Source organism: Macaca thibetana, chromosome 8 (genome assembly GCF_024542745.1).
Source record: "Macaca thibetana thibetana isolate TM-01 chromosome 8, ASM2454274v1, whole genome shotgun sequence".
NCBI lineage: Eukaryota > Metazoa > Chordata > Mammalia > Primates > Cercopithecidae > Macaca > Macaca thibetana.
In genome coordinates this window covers 81,943,388-81,966,400 of record NC_065585.1, presented here as the reverse complement: position 1 = coordinate 81,966,400, position 23,013 = coordinate 81,943,388, and the positions used below count along the sequence as shown (strand labels likewise).

Genomic DNA, 23,013 nt, shown 5'->3' with positions numbered 1-23,013 from the left:
ATCATCATACAATAGTCTGTTTCCAAGAAGTAAAAGAGAAACGGCATTTGAACTACTAACATTATTTTTAAGATTACTTTGTTGATTTATGGTTTAGCGTTAACCCATTGTATTAGTCTGTTCTCACACTGCTAATAAAGACATCCCAGAGACTGGATAATTTATAAAGGAAAGAGGTTTAATTGACCCATAGTTCAGCATGGCTGGGGAGGCCTCAGGAAACTTACAAACATGGTGGAAGGGGAAGCAAGTTCATCCTTGAGAGAGAAGAATGAGAACCAAGCAAAGGGGAAAGCCTCTTCTAAGACCATTAGATCTTGTGAAAACTTACTCACTATCACTAGAATGGCATGGGGAAAACCACCCCTATGACTCAATTACCTCCAACAGGTCCCCTCCACCACATGTGGGATTATGGGAACTGCAATTCAAGATGAGATTTGGGTGGGGGACACAGTCAAACTATATCACCCATGTATTTCAAAACTACACACTTTGATGTGGTAACTAAAAGCTTCAACAATGAAGTGATTTGTGGTTTTTTTTTCTTTATAAAATGTTATTTTCTGTGTTGTATTTCCTTTGATATGCCTTGTATAGAAAACTGAGTTGTCATGTGGTAAGTTTAAAAAAAAGTGTTTATAATCCAGTACTGAGATAGAAATAAGACACAAACTTTAGATAAAATTTTACAATGTAGGTGGGGAAAAGGTGTGATACTTTTCTTCCCCATCGAAAGGGTCACAGTCCACATGCCTAAAACAAAAGAGAGGTTAACAAGAGAAAAGCATTATAGATTTATTCAATCAAAGTTTTACGTGACATGGGAGACTTCAGAAATGAAGACTTAAAGATTCAGGGAAAACTGTCTACTTTTATGTTTTGATTTGATGTGGAATGCACAGCCATGTAGAAAGAAAATCAGACTCAGGCATGGTGGCTCATGGTCCTAGCGATGGTCCTAGCTATGCAGGAGTGGGAGGCAGGAGAATTGGCTTGAGTTCAGGAGTTCAAGGATGGAATGAGCTATGTTCTGACCCCTGAACTCAAGCATGGGCAACAGAAGGAAATTATCTCAAAAAATAAAAAATAAATATGATTGAACCAAATAAGTATGACCTAATGGCAGGAGACTGAATGGGGAAACACAACAAGGCCGTCTGCTCAGATTCTTCTTGGCTTCTCTGTATGACATTTCTTCTTTCTGGGTATAGGGTAAGAGCTTTCTGGAGTAACAGTCTTATGTCTACCTTTGGATAAGGTAGGTCAGAGAATTTCTTCATTGCTAGCTCTTACACAGAAAGGCAAGTGGTAGAGTAATATTTCTAGGTTTTATGGCCAGCTGTGGGGGAGAAGGGTTCTGGTTCTATGAACTCTCTTAGGGAAGAGGAATTCTAGTTTCTATGGCCTGCCTTGGGGAGAAAAGAAAGCAGGAGAAAGAAGGGCAGAAGAAGGTCAGAAAGAGACTCCTTCTGAAGCTTTTCCAGCGTCCTTCATGTTCCAAGTACTCAGCATGCCAAATCACCATATTTGGGGGTGTCATTTTCAGAGCTCTCAAACAAAAAACTTAAGAAGTTTGAAGTTTAAGTACAATTTAATGTTATTTATATTCTCATTCAAATTTTAATACAGTCATTGCAAGGAATAGTACCGTTTATAAATATGTTATAGTTCCAACAAATTTAGTGATACCTATGCTGAAAGGTTTTATGAGTGTAACAAATATGTATGATTAGTTCATAAATTGACTCTTGTTTTATTTGTATAATATAAATTTTAGGTAAAGTCATACTGAAATGAACTTGCAGTCTGCAATAGGATAGGTCACTGGGTAAGAATGATTAAGGAATAGAAATCGCTATGAATTTTGAGATCATGCTAGTTCATCCTGAACCTAGTAAATTCTATTAAGATGAGAAATAATACATAGTTCTTCTGTAGTAAGCACATTTAACTGTAAGAAATTAAATCTGATGACCAGAAAAGGGAGCAATCAGTGTGCATCTCTGATGTTTGTGTGCAGGTAAATTGCCTTGCGTTAAACTGAATTTCATAGCTGAAGCAATTATTTTTCTATAATATTTTCCCTTCAGAGATTAACTGCAAATGATACAGGTAGCAAACCACAACCAAAAAAAATGACCTAAATGTTTTATTATCAATAAAGTTCTGTAACTGTGAAGGTAACTGAATAGCAAACCAACAGTCAAAAGGAAAAAGGTGTAACATGTTTTATTGTTGATATAATTTGAGGCATACTTATAATGGTACTTTGAATTCCTTGAATTGAGGAAAATCTAAAACTGCATAGTAACCCTGCCTACTTATATGCACTGGGAATGTTACTACCCTTGTGATTCACTTACCATATACAGCAGTGTAAAAGGAGGGTTTCCCTACTGTCCTTTTCAGAGAGCTCCACCCTGGTTTACTTTCAGTGCCACCCATGGGTAAGTTCAAGGCTTTCCATTTCCCACTAGCTTCCTCTAAGTTTACAGAATTCCAACCTCAATTTCAGTCATTTAGGTGTGTCCTTGGCAACTGAAGTGGAGACTGTCCTCAAAGGAACTTGGAATGCACAGATGTGCCTCGGTTGTGTTGCATAGCCTGCGGGCAGCCTCTGCACCTCTCAGCAAAGGTCACGTATGGAGCCTGCTCCAACATGGCCCCCTGGCACTAAGACAGAGTTCACTCTTGGAGGGAGTGGAGGCAGGGAAATAAACAAAAGCTGACTCTGCTCCTGCATCCCCAGCTACCCTTCAGAGCAGTGTCCTGGCCCAGGGACTGCTTTGGCCTCTCTCTATCACCACTCCTCCTTCTTCCTGATCTACATGGTGGTTGCAGTCTTTGGATTATTTGAGAGTCAAGGTCCTGGTCCCTAATCTGTTCTTTTCAATCTATTGTTTATGACCACAACATTATGATCTTAGCCCTTCATAGGTTAACACCCCAGAAATACTAAAGGGCATCTCTTAAGGATCAAAAACCAGGCTATTTTTTCCATTAAGAGCTCTGAAAGTGTATTTTAATACATAAAAGTTAAGGTTTGTCTTCTTTGTTCTTGTGATTGACTGTGGTGCTATTTTCTTGAAACAACTGAGGAGGAAGGACCTGGCTCTCTTCAGGGTATAAGGAATGATCAGGGCTTTGGAGGTGGAAGACAGCAAGTAATGTGAGAGAGTGCCACGTGATAGCTAAAAGTAAACACTGCACTGTATTATGTCCCAGCTTCACCACTAACTAGCTGTGCTACCATGGGCAAATTCAGTTACCTTGCTATGACTTACTTTCCTCACCGATATTAGTTTCTCAAGACTGCTTTAACAAATCACCACAAAATTGATGGCTTAAACCTCAGAAATTTATTCTGTCACTGTTCTGAAGGCCAGAAGTCTGAAATCAGCTTCACTGAGCCAAATTCAAGGTCTTGGCAGGGCCACGCTCTCTCTGAAGCTTTAGAGGAGAATTCTTCCTGGCCTCTTCCCACTTTTGGTGGCTGGCAGAAATCCTTGCTGGCGGCCACATCCCAGTCTCTGCTTCTATGGTCACATTGCCTTTGCCTCTTCTTCCTTATGTCTAATCTCTGTCTGCCTCCCTCTTATAAGAATGCACACGATTGCATTTAGGGTCCACTCAGATAATCCATGATCACCTCCCCATCTCATGATCCTTAATTTAATCACATCTGCACAGTGCTTTATTGCCATACAAGGTAAAATTCACAGGTTCCAGGGATTAGAAGCTAAGTGTCATTGGTGGAGACAATTATTCAGCCTGCTATAAATTAGGTTGATCATTAAAGTACCCACAAGAACATTCAAGAACATAATATGTGAAATTCACTTAGAACAACATCTACTATGCCATAAAGCATTCAACAATATTTATCCCATGATAGTGATGTTCATGATGCAACAACAAGAAAATGCAGCCAAAAAGTTTCAAGGTAGAAATTATTTTTAAATAAAAGTATATGGAAGATCTCATCTCTGGATTTTTTTTAAAATGTGTTACCTTTAAAATGTTAATATTAATCAAAGGATTGTATCTCCACATTTAATAATTATAAACCAATAATTTAGGCATATAATACATGCAGCCACTTGGGGCTTTGTCTTTTGTTACTTTTCACTTGAAATTGAAATCATTGTAGCAATTTCATCCACCCTGAATTCTTCCTAGGGTCAAAGGCAAAGACGTGATGTAATACAATTTTCTCATTTTGCTCTTTTGTCTCCTACCCACCTAGGACACCGATCTAATGACATTCAATATCTCTGTACATCGGTCATGGTGGAGAGAACATGGGCCTGGTTGTGTCAGAAGAGTGCTGCCTCCCTCAGCCCATGGCATGATGGACGATTACACGTACGTCTCCGTCACAGGCTGCATCGTTGACTTCCAGTACCTGGAGGTCATCCACAGTGCTGTCCAAATACTACTCTCTGTAAGTGTCACTTTTGTATCATTATCTAATCTGAACTCTTCTTTATTGGCATTTTTTTCTCCACACCTACGTGATAGAAAATGCCTCAGATAAGCACACAGAGAACATCCAACAGAAATAGCAGCAATTATGGTACCACTAGTTATACCTGATGGCAGGTTACACCTTTTTTCTCTTGGTATCTAGACATTTTGTATTTAGAAGCAGTTAGTGACTGTCATTTCTAACTTACGATACAATCCACACTATTCAATGAAATAGTATCACCATCCACCAGAAGTGGTCCCTTTTCACTTAGCTGCCTCAGGTTCTTCTGCTAATGCATTCTTCCGCTAAATTTCCAGAGAAAGAAGGATGGAAACACCCACAGCCAATGGCTTGCTCAGTCTAATAAACCTGACATTTCATTAATTCCTTAAAAAACAAATCCTACTAGAGACCCTTTGCATTTTAGTGCCTAAAATCTGGCATCAGAATACAATTCCATATACAGAAATGAGAAGGAAATGATGTGATTAGTCCGTAGAACATTTATGTGCAAGGGACTCCTTAAAAGTAATTTTCTTCTACCAGACTGCCCCACTCACAGTTTGACCAAATGAGGAGTGGAATTAATTTAAGGATGTGTAACATCATCAAGAACAATGTTCCTTTGAGATCCAAGCAGGACTTATCACCTAGTTTGAGTCAATATTCCAATAAAACCATTCTCAACTCACTATTCGCATAAACCAACCATCTCAGTTCTGTTCAGCTGGTTAGCTTAGTAGGAATAAGAGACACAGAATCATTAGTAAATAAATAGATAGCAGAAATATCAGTGGTATGTCAATGAAGAAAGTACCTTGGAATTAATTATAGAAAAATCTTTAAGAAATCCTTGCTATCACTTACTGTATTCATTATCTACTACTATGTAACAAACCACTCCAAAATGCAATTGCTTGAAACAATATTAATTTATTGCTTAGAGTTCTGTGCATTAGGAATTTGGGCACATCTCAGCCAGGTAGTTCCTCTGCTTTATATGGTATTAGATAAAGTCACTCATATAAACTCCACACAATATTGACTAGGGTCACTGATGTGAGCCTGTCAATCTGGAGCTCTGCTAGGACTGGAATGTCCAAAGAGGCCTCACTCACATCTCTGGTGCTGGTTGTTGGCCCCATTCTCCTGCACACGCATATGGCTTCTCTTTCTTAAAAAAACAAACAAACAAACAAAACTTTAAAGCAGTTTTTTCCAATTCTGTGAAGAAAGTCATTGGTAGCTTGATGGGGATGGCATTGAATCTAGAAATTACCTTGGGCAGTATGGCCATTTTCACAATATTGATTCTTCCTTTCCATGAGCATGGTATGTTCTTCCATTTGTTTGTGTCCTCTTTTATTTCACTGAGCAGTGGTTTGTAGTTCTCCTTGAAGAGGTCCTTTACGTCCCTTGTAAGTTGGATTCCTAGGTATTTTATTCTCTTTTAAGCTATTGTGAATGAACGTTCATTCATGATTTGGCTCTCTGTTTGTCTGTTACTGCTGTATAAGAACCCAGCCATCCCATTACTGGGTATATACCCAAAGGATTATAAATCATGCTGCTATAAAGACACATGCACACGTATGTTTATTGCAGCACTATTCACAATAGCAAAGACTTGGAATCAACCCAAATGTCCATCAGTGACAGACTGGATTAAGAAAATGTGGCACATATATACCATGGAATACTATGCAGCCATAAAAAAGGATGAGTTTGTGTCCTTTGTAGGAACATGGATGCAGCTAGAAACCATCATTCTCAGCAAACTATCACAAGAACAGAAAACCAAACACCACATGTTCTCACTCATAGGTGGGAACTGAACAATGAGATCACTTGGACTCGGGAAGGGGAACATCACACACCGGGGCCTGTTATGGGGAGGGGGGAGGAGGGACGGATGGCATTGGGAGTTATACCTGATGTAAATGACGAGTTGATGGGTGCTGACGAGTTGATGGGTGCAGCACACCAACATGGCACAAGTATACATACGTAATAAACCTGCACATTGTGCACATGTACCCTAGAACTTAAAGTATAATAACAATAAAAAAAAATTTAAAAAAAATGACAGATTCTCAGGCAATGAGTTAGCTGAATAATAAAAGGAAAAGCCAACATGCAAGCATTTATCAAGCCTCTACTGGAGTAATGCTTGCTATTGCTTCATTAGCTACAGCAAATCTATGACCCAGCCTGTAGTCAGTGTGAGAGGGGGCTATCAAAAGGTGAGAAGACAAGGAGGCATGGCTCTTCTAGGGCCACCAATGTGGTGCTCTTATCTCATTTACTCAATCTACTAGTTACTGTTCTTTAATTTGCATGTCTCAAGTTTTAAAATGATGTTTTAGAGCACATTTGAATTACAATATTCTAGAAAGACTAAAGATTTGAATAAAACAAAAATCAAAGATCTTTTAGGGTTCTAGTTCAAAGAAAGGCAAATTTGACACTGAATTCAAAGAAAGGGATTGCACCTTGATGGCAAGGAATTTCCTTTCAGACATGTAACAGGGAATCTGATCATTCTAGGTTTCTACAATCATATTTGCAGGTATAAATATAATATACAGTCACTTGTCAATATATGCTTATCAGTCTTTTCTTATTCTCTGATCTTTTTTAATGTAGCCATTACATATAAAATTGTGACAAAATATATATGTTTAAATTTTTGTCTTAAAAAATGTGGAGGCAAATTTTCTTTTAAAAATGTGTAGGTTATTTTAAGTTATAAAAGAACTCTACTATCCTATACTAGATACTTACAGTTTTTATTAATCATCTTAAATAATGAAAATGTTTTTCTAAAATCTTTCATATGTGAACAGATTACTCTCATTTAAAAAAATATTGTAGCAAATTGCTAAACCATTTTGTGGAATGATGGCATGGCCAGACCTTTATAATGCAGCAGAACCTTGTGAAATCCAAAAGTCATTTCCCCATAGTAACTCCTGTTCAAATCAACAGCAAGTATTTATTTGATAAAGAGCTGGAGTGTCATGTAAAAACATTCCCTAAAGGGCAATCTAAATAAACTGTATGTGCTGCCACCTAGAAGTACTTGTCACCTATAAGTGAATTTTTCCACGTATTATTTTAGTAAACTTTCAAAGCTACCACTTTGCACACATAGCTCTATATTCTTCAGCCTTGGAGAAGTAAAAGATTAGTTGCTGCTCACTGATTTTTCTTGTAACACACCTGCAGGACAAGATTTTTAATATTTTATCTTTTTATATTAAAGTAAAATATATCATGAAATTGTTTCACAACTATCCAATTATGTATTGGTGGTGTGATTGATTTTTGTATGGGTTTCTTGTGTTTGTCACTTATTTTATATGATTATGTTTACTTATTAGAACTGTGCTTCTTTTTGTTTGTTTGTTTGGTTTTTTGTTTCTTGTTTTTTTGAGATGGAGTTTTGCTCTTGTTGCCGAGGCTGGAGTGCAATGGCACAATCTGGGCTCACTGCAACCTCTGCTTCCCAGGTTCAAGTGACTCTCTTGCCTCAGCCTCCGGAGTAGCTGGGACTACAGGCGCGCACCACCACATCCAGTTAATTTTTTGTATTTTTAGTAAAGACGGGTTTCACCATTTGGCCATGCTGGTCTTGAACTCCTGACCTCAGGTGATCCACCCGCCTAGGCCTCCCAAAGTAGTGGGATTACAGGTGTGAGCCACTGCGCCCGGCCAGAATTGTGCTTCTTAAACATTTGATTCAGGAGAATCCTTCTTGTTGCCCAATATGTGCCGAAATGTTTACCTTATTACTGAAAAACAGGAGTGATGGTAGCAATATTTAACAGCCAGAGGCGCGTGGGCAACAAGCAAGCAAACAGAGGAGCAGCTTGGAGAAAGGGCAGGGGCTCGGGGACTCTGCTGCAGGGAGTTACCCCTTTAATTACCGGAGGCATAGGAATGTCTACAGTAACCTAGAGGAGGGACTGACGGAGGTGGCCAGGAAGGTGGTTTCGGGGAGCCGCTCTCCACCGAATGAGAGGGAAGTATTTGATTGCTTTGACCACTGACAGCTCCTTCGTGAGTATAGCCTGAGCAAGTGCCCCGCGTGAGTAGAGCTTGGAACTGGAAGAAAAGTCAGCTCTGTTTCGTAAGCATTCCACGGACTGTGTACGTGCTTGACGGAAACGAATACAATAACTGAGCTCAGAAAGGCGACGACGAGCGGGGTTCCTTACCAGGCTGTTGCTTGGGGCTCAGGGAGCATCCCCACTCGCCACCCACCGCCTGTGCCTTGGCGCAGAGGCCCCCAGCTCCTGCCGGCGCCTCTGTCCCTGCGAGGCGGAGTGGGGCGCCAGCTGCTTCCTCCCAGGACTTTCAGGCTGAGAACGACAGGGAGAGTGCTAGGCCCAGAGAAGGTTCTTGTTGTCCTAAAGTCACCAAATCCTGAAGAAGAGTTCCTGCAAATTGGCAGCAACACCAAGATGAAAATCAGCGCGGAATCCATAGAAAGGTTCCAGATGGTATTGGGGAAGCAGCAAAACGCAATCCATGCTGGAGTTGAGAAGTCAAAGACAAGCAGAGTCCGGCCATGGGATGATGAGTCCTCCGCTGTGTGCCCACTGCCCGTCTCTGTTCATACGCTCATCACTTCTCGCCTGAAGCTGGTCAGTAACCTCCTAAATAATCTTCCCCACCAAGTTTTGCCCTACACGTCATGCATGCTTCCTGCTCCCCGTAAGATGGTCACAAAGCGCAAATCTGATCAGTCACTTTCCTTCCGCTCACCCTTCAGTGATTCTCATCACCTTCAGGGTGAAATCTGAATTCCCTGCTGTGCAAGGGAGGCCCTCGTGACCTGCGCCAGCCTAACTCCCACCCTACCCTTCTGGCATCCAGCAAAAGAACCCTTCCTGCGCCTTCCTCAGGCAGCAGCCTGCATGGAATGGGTTCTCCCCCAAGTCCATTCTCCCTCCTACCCCAGCTGAGCTCCTTATCACCTGGCTCCTAGCAGACATCTTCCCCCAAAACACCGCAGGATAAGTTAATTTAATTTTGTTAAATAGTTAATACATTTACTTGGTTCGAAAACATAAAAATGTATACATTAAAACCTCTGTACCGCGTTTGGGTCCCATATGCCTGGTTCTCCCATCTCTGCTCTCCAACAGGCATCCAGTTTTACTCTTTTTTATTTATGTTTGTACATATGAGTCCAAAGTGCCTTTATGCAAATGCAAGAAAACGTGACTATATATTCTTATTTGCTTCCCACACAAGCTAGGATATGATATGCATTCTTCTGAGGCCTTCCTTTTATTATTATGTATATTGTAACTATTTCCATACCAGCACTCAGTGCATCATTGTTTATTTAATACTCTCCTATTAAATATATTGATGGACATTTGGACTCTATCCAAATATGAAAATAACTTCAGATGTATACATAACATGTCTATATGTGTGTATATATACTATAGTATAATATATAGATAATATGTATTACATTATAATCATATGTCATATTGCTATTATACACAATGTTATACTACAAAACTCTGTGTGTGTGTGTGTGTGTGTGTGTTACTGAAAGCATTTCATATTCCTGCCCCACTCACTCCCTCAGGCTGTACTAGATGCCCTGACACCTAAGTGCACTGTAATCATTGAGTCTTTATTCTATCTACCAGAAGGAAAGCTTCTTGCAGGATAGAATTGTGTTCTTTTTTCACTTGTTCATATCTGTGGTTTCAGTAACTAGCGCAGTAATGGCACATAAACATTTGTTGAATGAATAAATGATCAACAAACAAGAGACTCCAAAGTCTGAAATGGGTGAACACAAAAGGAATCTATTGAGCAAAAACCAGCAGGGGTGAATGCATGGACAAGATGTAGGAGCCAGAGTGAAGATGCCCTTCGTCTGGGAAGTTAAGAGAATGTCAGTAAAATGTTCTGTGCAGTGCATAGCACAGAAACACTCAATACATATTAATTTTGCATTGTTATTACTAATGTTATTATTACATTGCTCTGTGTTTGTCCTTATCCTATTCAGGCTGGTCCTTGTTTTGAAGGCCAAAGGGCTCCATTCTGGTGGCACTCCATCTACTGAATTCTCATTTCTTTAATCCCACACCTGACACCTGTTTCCTGCATGAGAACATAATTCCTGTGATCTTCGTAAGACACAGCAATCATAAATCCCTATTAGGAGGGCTGAATTTTTACTTGATACGTATGTATTTTCCTCAATCTGGTTTCCAAGAATTCTTTCCTACCTATGCCTTACAAAAGCATTTATTGAACTGAATATATTCTCATATTTTCATGAAAAAATCTCAGAATTATTACAGTGGAACAAAGATTTCAGTAGCCTGTCAACAGCCTACAGTATGCTCCTAAAAGCTACTCTTTAACTTCTTATTTATCTCCCATCCCTATTACCTAGAGCTGTACTGAGTTCGGAGTGGCCACTCTTTCAGAGTTATTGAGTAAATTGTTGTATACATTTTCTGGATTTTAGATTTACAAAACCCAAAGTATGTAAATTTTTTAAAACTTTGAAGTAATTTAATGAGTTTATGTCTTGATTTCATTTTATACCATTTGATAAAAACTATCCAGAAAACATACTGTCAAATTATTTCTGAAGCAGAGGCAATTTGTTTGGATTGGTGAGGATACCTAGTTACAGGAAAAGGGACAGCCAATCTGCTCCAAGTTTGTAACTCTGTCTTTGAATTTCTTCTTCCGCATGTTCTTTATTTGGAGAGTTATTTTGACAAGTTTAGACTACCTTAGTTGCTTTGCTTCCAGTAGGGGAATTTCAAAATAGTTTCCGGTGAAAATTAAAAACTATGTCTAGTTAAATTCTAAGCACTATATTTTAGGCATTTTTAAATTACATTCTTACTCTGGGAATTTAATACCACAGATTTAGAGAGGCTGCACACACACACACACACACACACAGAGAGACACGCGCACACACACACAGTATAGCATTTCCTTTTTCTGCTAGAGAATGTGAATAAAATATTTCTGCTTGAAATAATCTCTATTATCAATTAATGTCATTCTACAGTGCTGTATTTTACTCATTTAGCACCCAAAAATCTGAAACATGAAAGCTTACAAAACTGAAATTTAAAAGTAACTTTAATATTTGTATCACATGTGGCAAAGAAAGGGTCATTATTCATAATGCACAATGAGCTCATTTAAATGAGTACTAAAACCATGAATATTTAGTAATTAATTCAATGAACAGTAGGAACAAATGTGTTCACATAAGGGAAAAACATCCAAATTGTAAACAGTTTGGTATAAAATATAATTATTGATACTAACCTGATGCATGCAAGTTAACTTTGAAAAATTATTTTCACTAATTTAGCAATTTGTAAAGGTAACGCTAAATAGAATTGTAATTCACTTATTTATAGAGGCAGTCTTTGTCTCAAAGACCGTTAAAATGCCCGTAACTTTTGGTCCTGTAACCCTACTCAGTGGACTTTCTTCTAAGAAAATAATTCAACAGAAAGAAATAGCTACCTGCATTATTTTCATTTCAGTGTTTTTTAAAATAGCAAATCTGGATATGTATAAATATATGCGATTAAAGGCATGGCATAACAATTTATAGTACATCAACTTGATGAATAGAAAGTAATAACTATGTTAATTTTTAAGACCACATATAAAACTTGAAACAGTTTTTTTATGATTCAAGTACATAATCTAGGAAGAAAGTTTAGATACAAAAAGATTTAGAAGTATGGATATGCCTTCCCAAAAAATGTTTTTACACAATGTATGATATTTTAAATCATATTTCAATACTAATTTTAAACAATAATTAAATGCTATTTAATTATCATATTTGTATATTTGATTTGTATAGAACAGCAGAAGAGATGTTATAGTCGCTTTTCTTAAATGATCAACCAATCCTAATCTCATAATTTTTATTTGATCATTTAAAGGCACTCATAAATCTTAGTTATTATAAAATATTTCATTTTAGTGGACTGACCAGTTCTGGGGTTAAAAAGTCAATAATAACAATATCCAATTTAAGTTCCTTTTTAATTTTCAGTGTTAGTTATTTACTGGTAAACATAGATTCGTATGCTCATGTTGATTAGCACACACACACATACACACACATATAAAGGAGCTCATTTTTATGACTAGTAAAAAAATCCTAATCTCCAAACTTGGCAAAGATTTTTTAAACTCACCTTACTGATTTCTCTTTGCAGCTAATTTTACACATATATTGTCTGGAATCCTCACTGTCAATATATTCTCCCTCATATCTGATAGGTGACAAGTCTCATTCTTTAACAAACCTTTGGAGGTTGTCACCATAGTCGGAGCTGGGGTGTTATGAGAATTGTCATCCCTATGCCTCTTGCATTGTATCTCTCTGTTCACATCAACATTTGTCACTGTTCTCTGCCCTTCATATCAGACACATTCAGCTTAGTGATAAATTAAAACTCAATAGAGAAGGGTAAAAAGTAATATTAGACCACAAGGTATCCTATAGAATCTTTGTTCTCCAAAGGCTGTATGGCTCTCTGTTCATTGGCTTATAGAATATATTGCACAATGTCAGAGCAGACAGTACTATTGCTGCTTCAGTAACATGCTCACAGAGTGTAAGAATGTAAATCAAAAGATAGGTGAAACTGAACTTTTGAAATATGTCCCAATTACTTTTAATTGTACCTCTCCAAAACTGTAAATATAGTTAAATTTTTTTTTTTAATTTCTGTGTTAACATTTGCATTTGTTTAACAAACTCAGCATGCTCTTGGAGCTGCTCTCTGTGCTTTTCAAATATGAACTCACTTAATTCTCAAAATGACCCATGAGGGTAGTGTTATTATAGTCATTTTACATGTGTGAAAACTGAGACACATGGAGAAGTTAAAAAATGTGCCCAACATCCCACAGCTTGTGAGTGAAGATGGACCTCAAACCCCAGGCAGACAATTCCTCGTCATGAAAAGAGGACTTCTCCCTGCAACACCTTGCAGAGTTCAGAGGTAAACTCTGTCAGATCTGTACAGCTATGCATCTGCTGTTGGGCTGATGGGATTTAATTGCAGCTCCACTATTAGAAAGTAAAAATAAAAGTACAATTATGTCTAATAGTCAAAAGATTGGCGAACAGTTAAAAATGTTTCCTCTCACCCTTGAAAACGTGTCTCAACTGCCTTTCTGGTGGTGGTTTATTTTTTTAACAGATTATTTTAACATTTGTCAAATGCTAAATATATTGGACTCTTTTTTTTTTTTTTTTTTTTTCTTTTTTGCTTACTAGGGCTTTCCAGGGTCTGGTAAGAGGAAAGAAATCATGACCAACTTCTTCTGTCCCAAAAGCCTTCCGGAATTACCCTTTTACCAGAAAATCTATTTTTATATAAAATAAATGGCTTCTGCTCATACCAAATTTTGAGCTGCTTCTAAGAGCTAGATAGAACTATTAAAGATTTAGATTGAGTTACTCCCCATACACCATCTCTGGTCTCTGTATTCAGTTCCATCCTCAGAAAAGTAAAGCAACAGTTTATCTAAAGTTCCACTCACCCAAGGAATCATTTATTGGATCATCACAATATTGAGAAGGGTTTATGGCTGTGGGAGAATTTCCATGCCAAAAATATTCAGAGGGCTTTGGCAGAAACGTTTGTGTTCAGAAGCCAGAGTATACCTGGTCAGTCAAACTGTTGGGGCTTGGAACTGTCCATTTAGTGAGCTGTGATTTTAAGTAATTTCATTCTCTGTATTCGTGTCTATGCAGTATACTCTCTTGGTGAAATGTGTAGACATTTTTGTCAGACTTACTGAAATATAATTCACATACCATACAATTCATCATTTTAAAGTGTACAATTCAATAGCTTTCAGTCTACTCACAGATATGTGCAACCATCACCATGGTCAATTTTAAGACATAATTATCACCTTGGAAAGAAAGCACGACCCCTTAGCTATCACAACCTACGCCTTCTTCCTCCCCAGCTCTAAGCAACTACTAATCTAATTTCTGTCTCTATAGACTTGCCTCTACAGGACATGTCATATAAATGAAACCACATAATGTGGTCTTTCGAGTTTGGCTTCTTTCACTTAGCACATATTTTTAAGGTTCACCCACATAGCATGTATCAGAACTTCCTTTTTTATGGCTGAATAATATTCTATCATACATTTACTCTTAATATCTGTGCCTGTTACAGACATATGTACAATATTTGGCAAAATTTTCAGAACTAAAATTTAAATTTAGTTAACCTTCACCTTCCTACCAATAAATTCTAAGAGGAATTTAGGCAATCCACTGTGTATTTTATCTACATAGCACCATATGTTCATCTTTTGGAAACATCTGGGTTACAGATAGCAACTGATAGGTCTTACACAGATGTCTAGTCTTACATAAATCCAATATTATGGTTATCTATCATTTGTCCACAGCATCTATGGGTTTTAACAATTTAAAGCATGTGAAAATTTAAAGCTCATATTCCTCTTATACCATAACACTCTCCATAACAGTATGCATAGGATTAGTATTTTTTTTCTGTATGCCAATCAGTTATCCCAACCACAAATTTTATGCCATCACTAAACAACAGAATTCAGTCTCTTGAGCCCTGATGCTTATGATTACCCCAGACAGAAACATTTGTGGGTCTTCATAAATTATTACTGCCATACTAGTTTCAAATAATCTCCTAAATATTGATTATTAAATGCAAACGTGAGTTATGACATTTGGTAGACTTAAATATTCTTTCATCAGAGAAATGAAAAACTTAATTAGAAATCTTAACTAACACAAAAGTCACTAATATAGAAAATCTGAAATCCATTTAATAATTAATCAATCAAACATTATGACTGAGGGCTTATGGAAATATTAGAGGCAAGAAAGCTAATTTTTTGGTGCATTACTTGGGATAATTTAATGTCATTCAGATGTTGGCAGATTTTTCAATTTTAGCCTTAGTTTAGAGTAACTATTAGATGGAAAATAGTAGCTTTTCATAATAACAAGAGTTCATTCAAATACATTTCCATGTCACTTGAAATTGGCAAATTTGTATAAATTTCATTAAGAAAATTTTATATCACTTTTTGTATTCTTTCTAAATGGAAACAGGCTGTTTCATTCATTCAGAGAAACATATTCAGAAGCCCCTACTCTGTAAGAGCATGGTGCTGAGAGCTCAGAGATGCAAGGATGGAGATCAACTAAGCAAGGTTGAATTGACATGGTCCTTCCTGCTGTACCTTCCAGCCTACTAGGGGAGATGAAGCCGGCAGTCAAAGTGCCATAACTTAGGACAGAAAATGAGAGTTCTAAACTTAATTTCTCGGTGACATGACAACTCATAGAAGGAAGTAGTGTTCAGGAAAGTTGTGATATTTAACTTCCATCTAAGGCGTTCACTCTTGGATGGGGAGAAAGGAAAAGGAATTCTATACAGAAGGAACAGCATTAGCAAAGAAATAAAAATAAGAGATCAGAGGAATAATAAGTGCAGTGCCCTTTGGCTTGAGCAAAGTGTTTATGCACAGAAGCAGTGGCTTAAAGATGGAAAGAAAGGTTGAGGATAATCATGAAGGGGCTTGAATGCCAAGTGAAGGTCTTTGGCCTTTGCAGTAAGTCAAATAAGGAGCTATGTTTCTGTTTGTAAACAGGTAAGTGACATATATGGAATTCTGAAGTAAGGAGGCTATTCTGAATGGCATGTGCAGAGTGGATCAGATATGTAGAAACAGGTATTAGGGTATTCCTAGAAAGCTTGGACCCATTCTCCTCAGAGTGTCCTGGAAATACATGTCTCAGAAATTCAATCTCGAGAAGGACTTCACAGTGACATAAGTTTGACTAGCATCATGTTATACCACTTCTTGGAGATTCACTATGTGAATTAACGTATAAAAATTCCTGAGAAACCCGACTGTAAACAAAACAAAACAAAACAAAACAAAAACTCATGGCAAACAAAGTGAGAGACTCTGCCAGATTAAAGGAGACTGAGGAAACATGACAACTAATAAAACTTGTGACTCTACACCAAAACACAGACATTAATGAGACAACTGTTGAAAGTTGTTTAAAATCTGTGGATTAGACAATAGTATTGTGTCAACATTAATTTCCTGATTTTTATAATTATACTGTGGCTGTATAAGATGCTAACACTTGAGGAATATGGGTGAAGGGTATACAAAAATTCGTTGCATTATTTTTTAAAATTTTTAGTAAGTCTGAAATTACTTCAAAATTAAACTTTAAAAATATTTTTATAATTAAAAGTATAACTGCATTTCCAACCAATCATCTAAGATAAACACTTTTGGAAATACTGGAAAAGTTTTAGGAAAAGTTATGAGGTATCAATGGAAATATAAATCAAAGGACAGTTCCAAAAATATTACTGCGACTGGTCCCTTGATGACAAGGGAGGTGAAGGGCACTGTGTGGACAGCCTGCACTACCAAGAAAGGCAGGGGAATTTATATCCACAGAGCAGCCGGGAGAAAGAGCTGGGTTGACAGAGTAAATGAGTTTAGATGTGGACACATGATGAATCATGACACCATTCTTGCTCTTAACATATTTTAGGTACATATATATGTTTTAAACTTAGTTACCTACTTGAGATAATGAAATCCCCTCTCTTGCTCGTTCAGTCAGAATAGTCCCCATTGCAATGACTGACTGGGAAAGGGAAATTAGAAACAGAATTATCCAAAAGAATTCACAAGAATCCCAATATGAATTTTTGAAAACATGGTTTATTTCATATCTCCACATTATTCAGAAGTATACAAGAAACTTGGGATTCTTCACTTAATATATGGTCCCTGGAGATTCTCAAATGCTTCCTGAAACCCTAACACTCTAGTAGTATCCGTAAAGACATAGTTAATCACATTCTTTTTTCTATAACCTGTAAAACAATGAAAACACAAAGTAATTTTTTAAAAATTACATTCTCTTGACCATAAGATAATAACTACATCAAGATTATTGTCTGAATTTTAGTTTTTTATATAGGTGGGTTTTTGGTGAAAAATTATTCAATACGATACCTTACTAATTGAATTACATAGAACCTTCATGGATGGGTTGTTCTGGAGATCTAAGTAGAGGATTAATCTTGAGTGTAAAACTTGCTAAATTTTAACAGTATTGAATTTAGTAATGGTAGAAATCAATTGAATCCTCTTCATCAATAGAGTAATAGGATTAGAAATGTGCCTAAGGAAGATGAATTGTGTAGCAGCTGCAGACTGTATTTCAGGGAAGATTTAGAGTCAGAACAATCCTGCAGATAGGTGGGGGATGATGAAGGCCTGAGCTAGAACAGCATGAGGAAGGTAGAACTAGAGAGACTTATGGGACAGAGATCAAATCAGAAGAATGTGGTCATTAATTGGATAAGACAGCAATTGAAAGAAAAATTCCGAAGATAATACTCAGATTTTGAGCACAGGAGACAAGTGAAATTGCAATAATGCTGCAGAAAGAGAGAAATAATGATTAGACAGTCAATGGCAGGTAAACTTCAGTCATTTCATTTAATCTATCACATAATAAAAACAAGTTTAATTTTAATTTAAGGCAGAGAGTCAAAGAATTATTCCTGGCAATGAAGAACCTTAACAAATGCTGGGATACAGGAAGCCTCTCCACCTGTCAGCAAGGTGGGGAGTTGACTCTGAATGGGTAATGTCAGGTATTGCTTAGCACTTTACATCTACTGCATCCTACTGTTGCTTACTTTTCATTTACTTTTTCTATTTCTCCTAGTAGGTTTGTCCTAGAAGAATTTTTTTAATTTTTTTTAATTTTTCTTTTCCGTTTTTTTTTTTACCACCTTGCCTTGGACATAACAGGCTCACAGTGTATATTGCATAATTACTAGCATATGAGACATTTATGTATAGGTAAGCAAAACTAAGTGAACTAATTGTGGAGACTCAAAAGTCATGTGGAGGAAGGAAAACTGTGCTGCAAAGTAATGACAGCATGTGTTGTGTACTCTGTAATTTACTTTAAATAATGTTCTGTGTATGTGTACTGGGTTTACTGCTTATCCTGGGAAGGTGGGGGAAGATGGGGGTGGATTGGTCGTGCTCAGTTCACACTTAGAGTATGCGTATCAGAAGGGCCGTTCACAGTTTAAAGACTAAACAAAAGCCCACATGTCAGAGACAGCTTCTAAAGCTTTTAGCATCTATTCCCTGATCAACACCAAGAAGTGTTTACTTAGTATATTGAGTATTAGAAACGATGTTACCTTGGTGAAATGAATGGATCTCGAGTTATATGAATTGACTGTATATATTCTTCAGGCATTCCTAGCTGCTTTGCCTGCACAGAGCATCTGAATGCAGTAAGCTTCTGGCCCTACACTTTGTTCAGATACTTGAGGATTCCATTGCCTGACTCCAGCTGGAAGTATGGCTGCATGTTCTACTAGAATATTGTCAGAAGCAGCTTTCCATGTTGCCAAAAAGAACAGACAACTGGGACTTTAGCAAGCTTGCAGAATAGGTTTTGTGACTGTTTTTATGCTGTTTGCTAATAAATATTGGTATGTGTAAGGCAGAGTTTATATTGAGACTTGCTTGGTTTCTGGTAGCTAGCCTATGGGAGAGAAACAATTTGGCCCTTTACTTTCCCTAGATATCTACTCCCCACCAAAAAGATTTTATGATTGTAAATAATCAAATTAGTTTACTCAATATGTATCAGAGTAGCCTAGGCAGACTTCTTTTAGGAAGTAGCATTGCCAGACGTGGTAGCTCACACCTGTAATCCCAGCACTTTGGGAGGCTGAGGTGGGTGGATCACCTGAGGTCAGGAGTTCCAGACCAGCCTGGCCAATATGGTGAAACCCTGTCTCTACTAAAAATATAAAAATTAGCTAGGTGTGGTGGTGGTCACCTGAAATCCCAGCTACCTGGTAGGCTGAGGCAGAAGAATAGCTTGAACCCAGGAGGTGGAGGTGTCAGTGAGCCGAGATAAGGCCATTGCAGTCCAGCCTGGGCAACAAGAGCAAAACTCTGTCTCAAAAAAAAGAGAAAAAGGGTGGCATTTGAGCTGAAATGGACTCATTTGAAGACTGGAGCTAAGAATATTCCAAGGGAAACAAAGATTCACATGGGTAGAACTTAGCACACAAAGAAAAGAGTGATTAAAGATGAAATTAGAGAAGTAAGTAGAGGTTAAAGAAGATGTGACACACTATTTAAGACATTGGGATGGTGTCACCATATTTCAACCAGAAGAATGGCATGCTCTATATTTAGGAAAGCAACTCTGAAACTACTCAAGAGAATGGATTGGGGAGAACAAGGCTATCACAGTAGACCACATGAGAGAAGATGGTAGCTTGGCTTTGGGTGGTAGCAGTAGAAATAGAAATGACTAGATAACAGTTCTGGCAGGAAAAGACGAAGTGGTACATTATGAAAAGGAAAAAAGAGGATGAGGCTTAGGTTTTGGATTTGAGCAACAAGATAGATGATACTGCTGCTTACTAAGATGACAGAGTTCAGAGATTTTGTTCCACTGGTAGCTTGTATCTCTTTTAAACTTGAATAAAAAGTACAGAACAAACAGATTTTTTAAAAATTTCAATAATTAGAGAAATCTTTCTAGATCTATCAAACAACTTACATAGGCCGGGCACAGTGGCTCATGCCTGTAATCCCAGCACTTTGGGAGGCCGAGGCAGGTAGATCACAAGGTCAGGAGATCGAGATTATCCTGGCTAATACGGTTAAATCGTGTCTCTACTAAAAATACAAAAAATTAGCTCGGCATGGTGGTGGGCACCTGTAGTCTCAGCTACTCAGGAGGCTGAGGCAGGAGAATGGTATGAACCTGGGAGGCAGAGCTTGCAGTGAACTGAGATCAAGCCACTGCACTACAGACTAGACAACAAGTGCGAGACTCCGCCTCAAAAAAAAAAAAAAAAAAAAAAAAACACTTATAATGTCAGCCTAAAAGAAGCATCACCTAGAAACAGAAGGTATGCCTTCTCAGACTGGAAAACCTGGCTACTCCAGTGGTTCAAAACTGATTGTCATTTCATAATGGCTTAAAGCAATTAGTGTGCTAACAGCATTTACATTTGACTAAAAATAAAACTGCTAACAAGAAAGCTACAGGGAAGTGGTATTCTTTATTTAAACTGATTAATGTAAACAGCTCCTTCATTTAAAATTGATTTATATAAATTCAAGAAAATATTTGCAATGCACAATTATTACTTAGTAGCAAAGATAATCAGGAAGTCTTACAGACAATGAAACATGAACAATTAAAATATTCAGGATACACAAAGTTTTTAATTAATGAGCTAAACTAATCCAAATAAGCAGGGAACTGTGTTGTAAGGCTTGGCTGTTATGGTTTTAAAGCCAATGATTACAAGAAGAAGAATCATAGCTACTGTAAGAGTTAGCGAAAGAGGAAAGAAATATGAAAAGCAGCTCAACAGTCAAAGACAGGTTTATTTTGGAGAATAAACCTGAGAGGGACCTCTGGCTGATTTCAGTCAGGCACATTCTCTCTTACAGACACAGAGTATTTAAGGGTTCAGGGCAAGAAAACTTATCACAGGCTTGGAATGTGTCTGTGTGGAAGAGAAGTTTTTTGCGGGTTTGTAATGTCTCTGGCCAGAGGGGAAGTTGGGGCTGACATCTCTCTGGTTGGGGAGATTATCTCGAGGCTGGCATGTCTCTGGTTAGGGAGGGGTTTGCCTTAGGTTTGGAATGTTTCCAGTTGGAGATGTCATTTGTGGTTTATGATTATGCTGACCTTAGCCATTAGGCTGATGCCCTTTGGGTTGGATTTAGGTGGTTATTGATCAAGGGGAACTTTAAAATGGCAGTGCCTGTCCAAGATGGTGATGCTTCTGCTCTGTCAGCTAGTGTTTACTGAACATATTCCATGTGCCTGGTATCTTTCTCTGAAGTACTATTTTGCAGAATCTTCTTGAGAATAATGTGAGGTAGGCTGTATTATTTCTATATATGAAGAAACTGGGACATAAATAAAATTAGTATTTTGTTCAAGGTCCTGTGGTCAGTGTTGGGGAGAGGGCATTAATCTTGGTTCTGATGTATCTCAACACTGCTGTACTTACTGAGGATACTTTGTTAGTACAGAGAATAAAAGGTAAAATAAAAATAAGTGGTTTTTTTTTTTTTTGTTTTTTTTTGTTTTTTTTTTTTTTTTTGAGACAGAGCCTTGCTCTGTTGCCCAGGCTGGAGTGCAGTGGCATGATTATAGTCACTCCAGCCTTGAACTCCTGGGCTTAAGCAATCCTCCCGCCTTACCTTTCTAAATAGCTAGAACTACAAGTGTGACCATACCTGGCCAGTATTTTTATTTTTTATGAATACAGGGTCTCAATATGTTGCCCAGACTTGAAATAAGTGCATTTTTAAATACATGCCTTGGAAAGATATTAGAGTTGTAAACAGTCAATTTGCAAATTTTGTCTGTTTGACTATGTCATACAAATCAAAATCCTCAAATCCTGAAATTTATGTGTCCTACATGTATTGGACAAGGAAAACAAATTATTTTCAAGCTATTCTCATTAATGGAATTAAGTATCAGAAGGAAAATCCAATTATCAGATAATTTTTTAGGTGGGGCTTTGGAAGATTTTTTCTTTTTTCTTTTTTTTTTTTTTTTTTGTGAGACAGAATCTTGCTCTGTCACCCAGGCTAGAGTGCAGTGGCACAATCGTGGTCACTGCAATCTCTGCCTCCTGGGTTCACCCATTCTCCTGCCTCAGCCTCCCAAGTAACTGGGACTACAGGTGCCCACCACCACACCCAGCTAATTTTTTATTTTTTTTTGTATTTTTAATAGAGACAGGGTTTCACCAAGTCAGCCAGGATGGTCTGGATCTCCTGACCATCTCATGATCCACCTGCCTCGGCCTCCCAAAGTGCTGGGATTACAAGCGTGAGCCACCGCGTCCAGCCCAGAAGATTTGTCTATGCTTACATGTGAACATGAAATTATGTCTGGTTCACTAGGTGTGGTGGCTCATGCCTGTAATCCCAGTGCTTTGGGAGGCCGAGGCAGGCAAATCACGAGGTCAGGAGCTCGAGTCCAGTCTGGCCAACGTAGTGAAAACCCCTCTCTACTAAAGATACCAAACAAAATTAGCCGGATGTGGTGGTATGTGCCTGTAATCCCAACTACTCGGGAGGCTGAGGCAGTAGAATCATGTGAACCCAGGAGGCAGAGGTTGCAGTGAGCCAAGATCATGCCATTGCACTCCAGCCTGGGTGACAGAGCAAGACTCCGTCTCAAAAAAAAAAAAAAAGAAAAAAGAAATCATGTCAGGTTCAGGCACTGGATGAAAAACAAATATGGAAATCAGAGCATGAGTGTGCAAATCATAGAAGGATTTCATTCTCTTATTTCTAGAACCCCTTCTCAACCTGGCTAGTACTTCCTTCAGCCCCTCTAACTTTCAGATTGA

At 37.9% G+C, this 23,013-nt stretch overlaps 1 protein-coding gene across 3 annotated transcripts in view; it reads left to right on the top strand.

Moving 5' to 3' along the window:
- The window catches only part of NKAIN3 (sodium/potassium transporting ATPase interacting 3), a 1,223,038-nt gene that overhangs the window by 964,674 nt on the left and 235,351 nt on the right, over positions 1-23,013 (top strand). For all 3 annotated transcript variants that reach the window (XR_007728326.1, XM_050802087.1, XM_050802086.1), the window contains one exon: positions 4,250-4,447. Coding sequence is in view for 2 of the 3 variants with exons in the window: in XM_050802087.1 (XP_050658044.1) it covers positions 4,250-4,447 (198 nt within the window). In the remaining variant the exon portion in view is untranslated. The remainder of the gene's footprint in view (positions 1-4,249; positions 4,448-23,013) is intronic.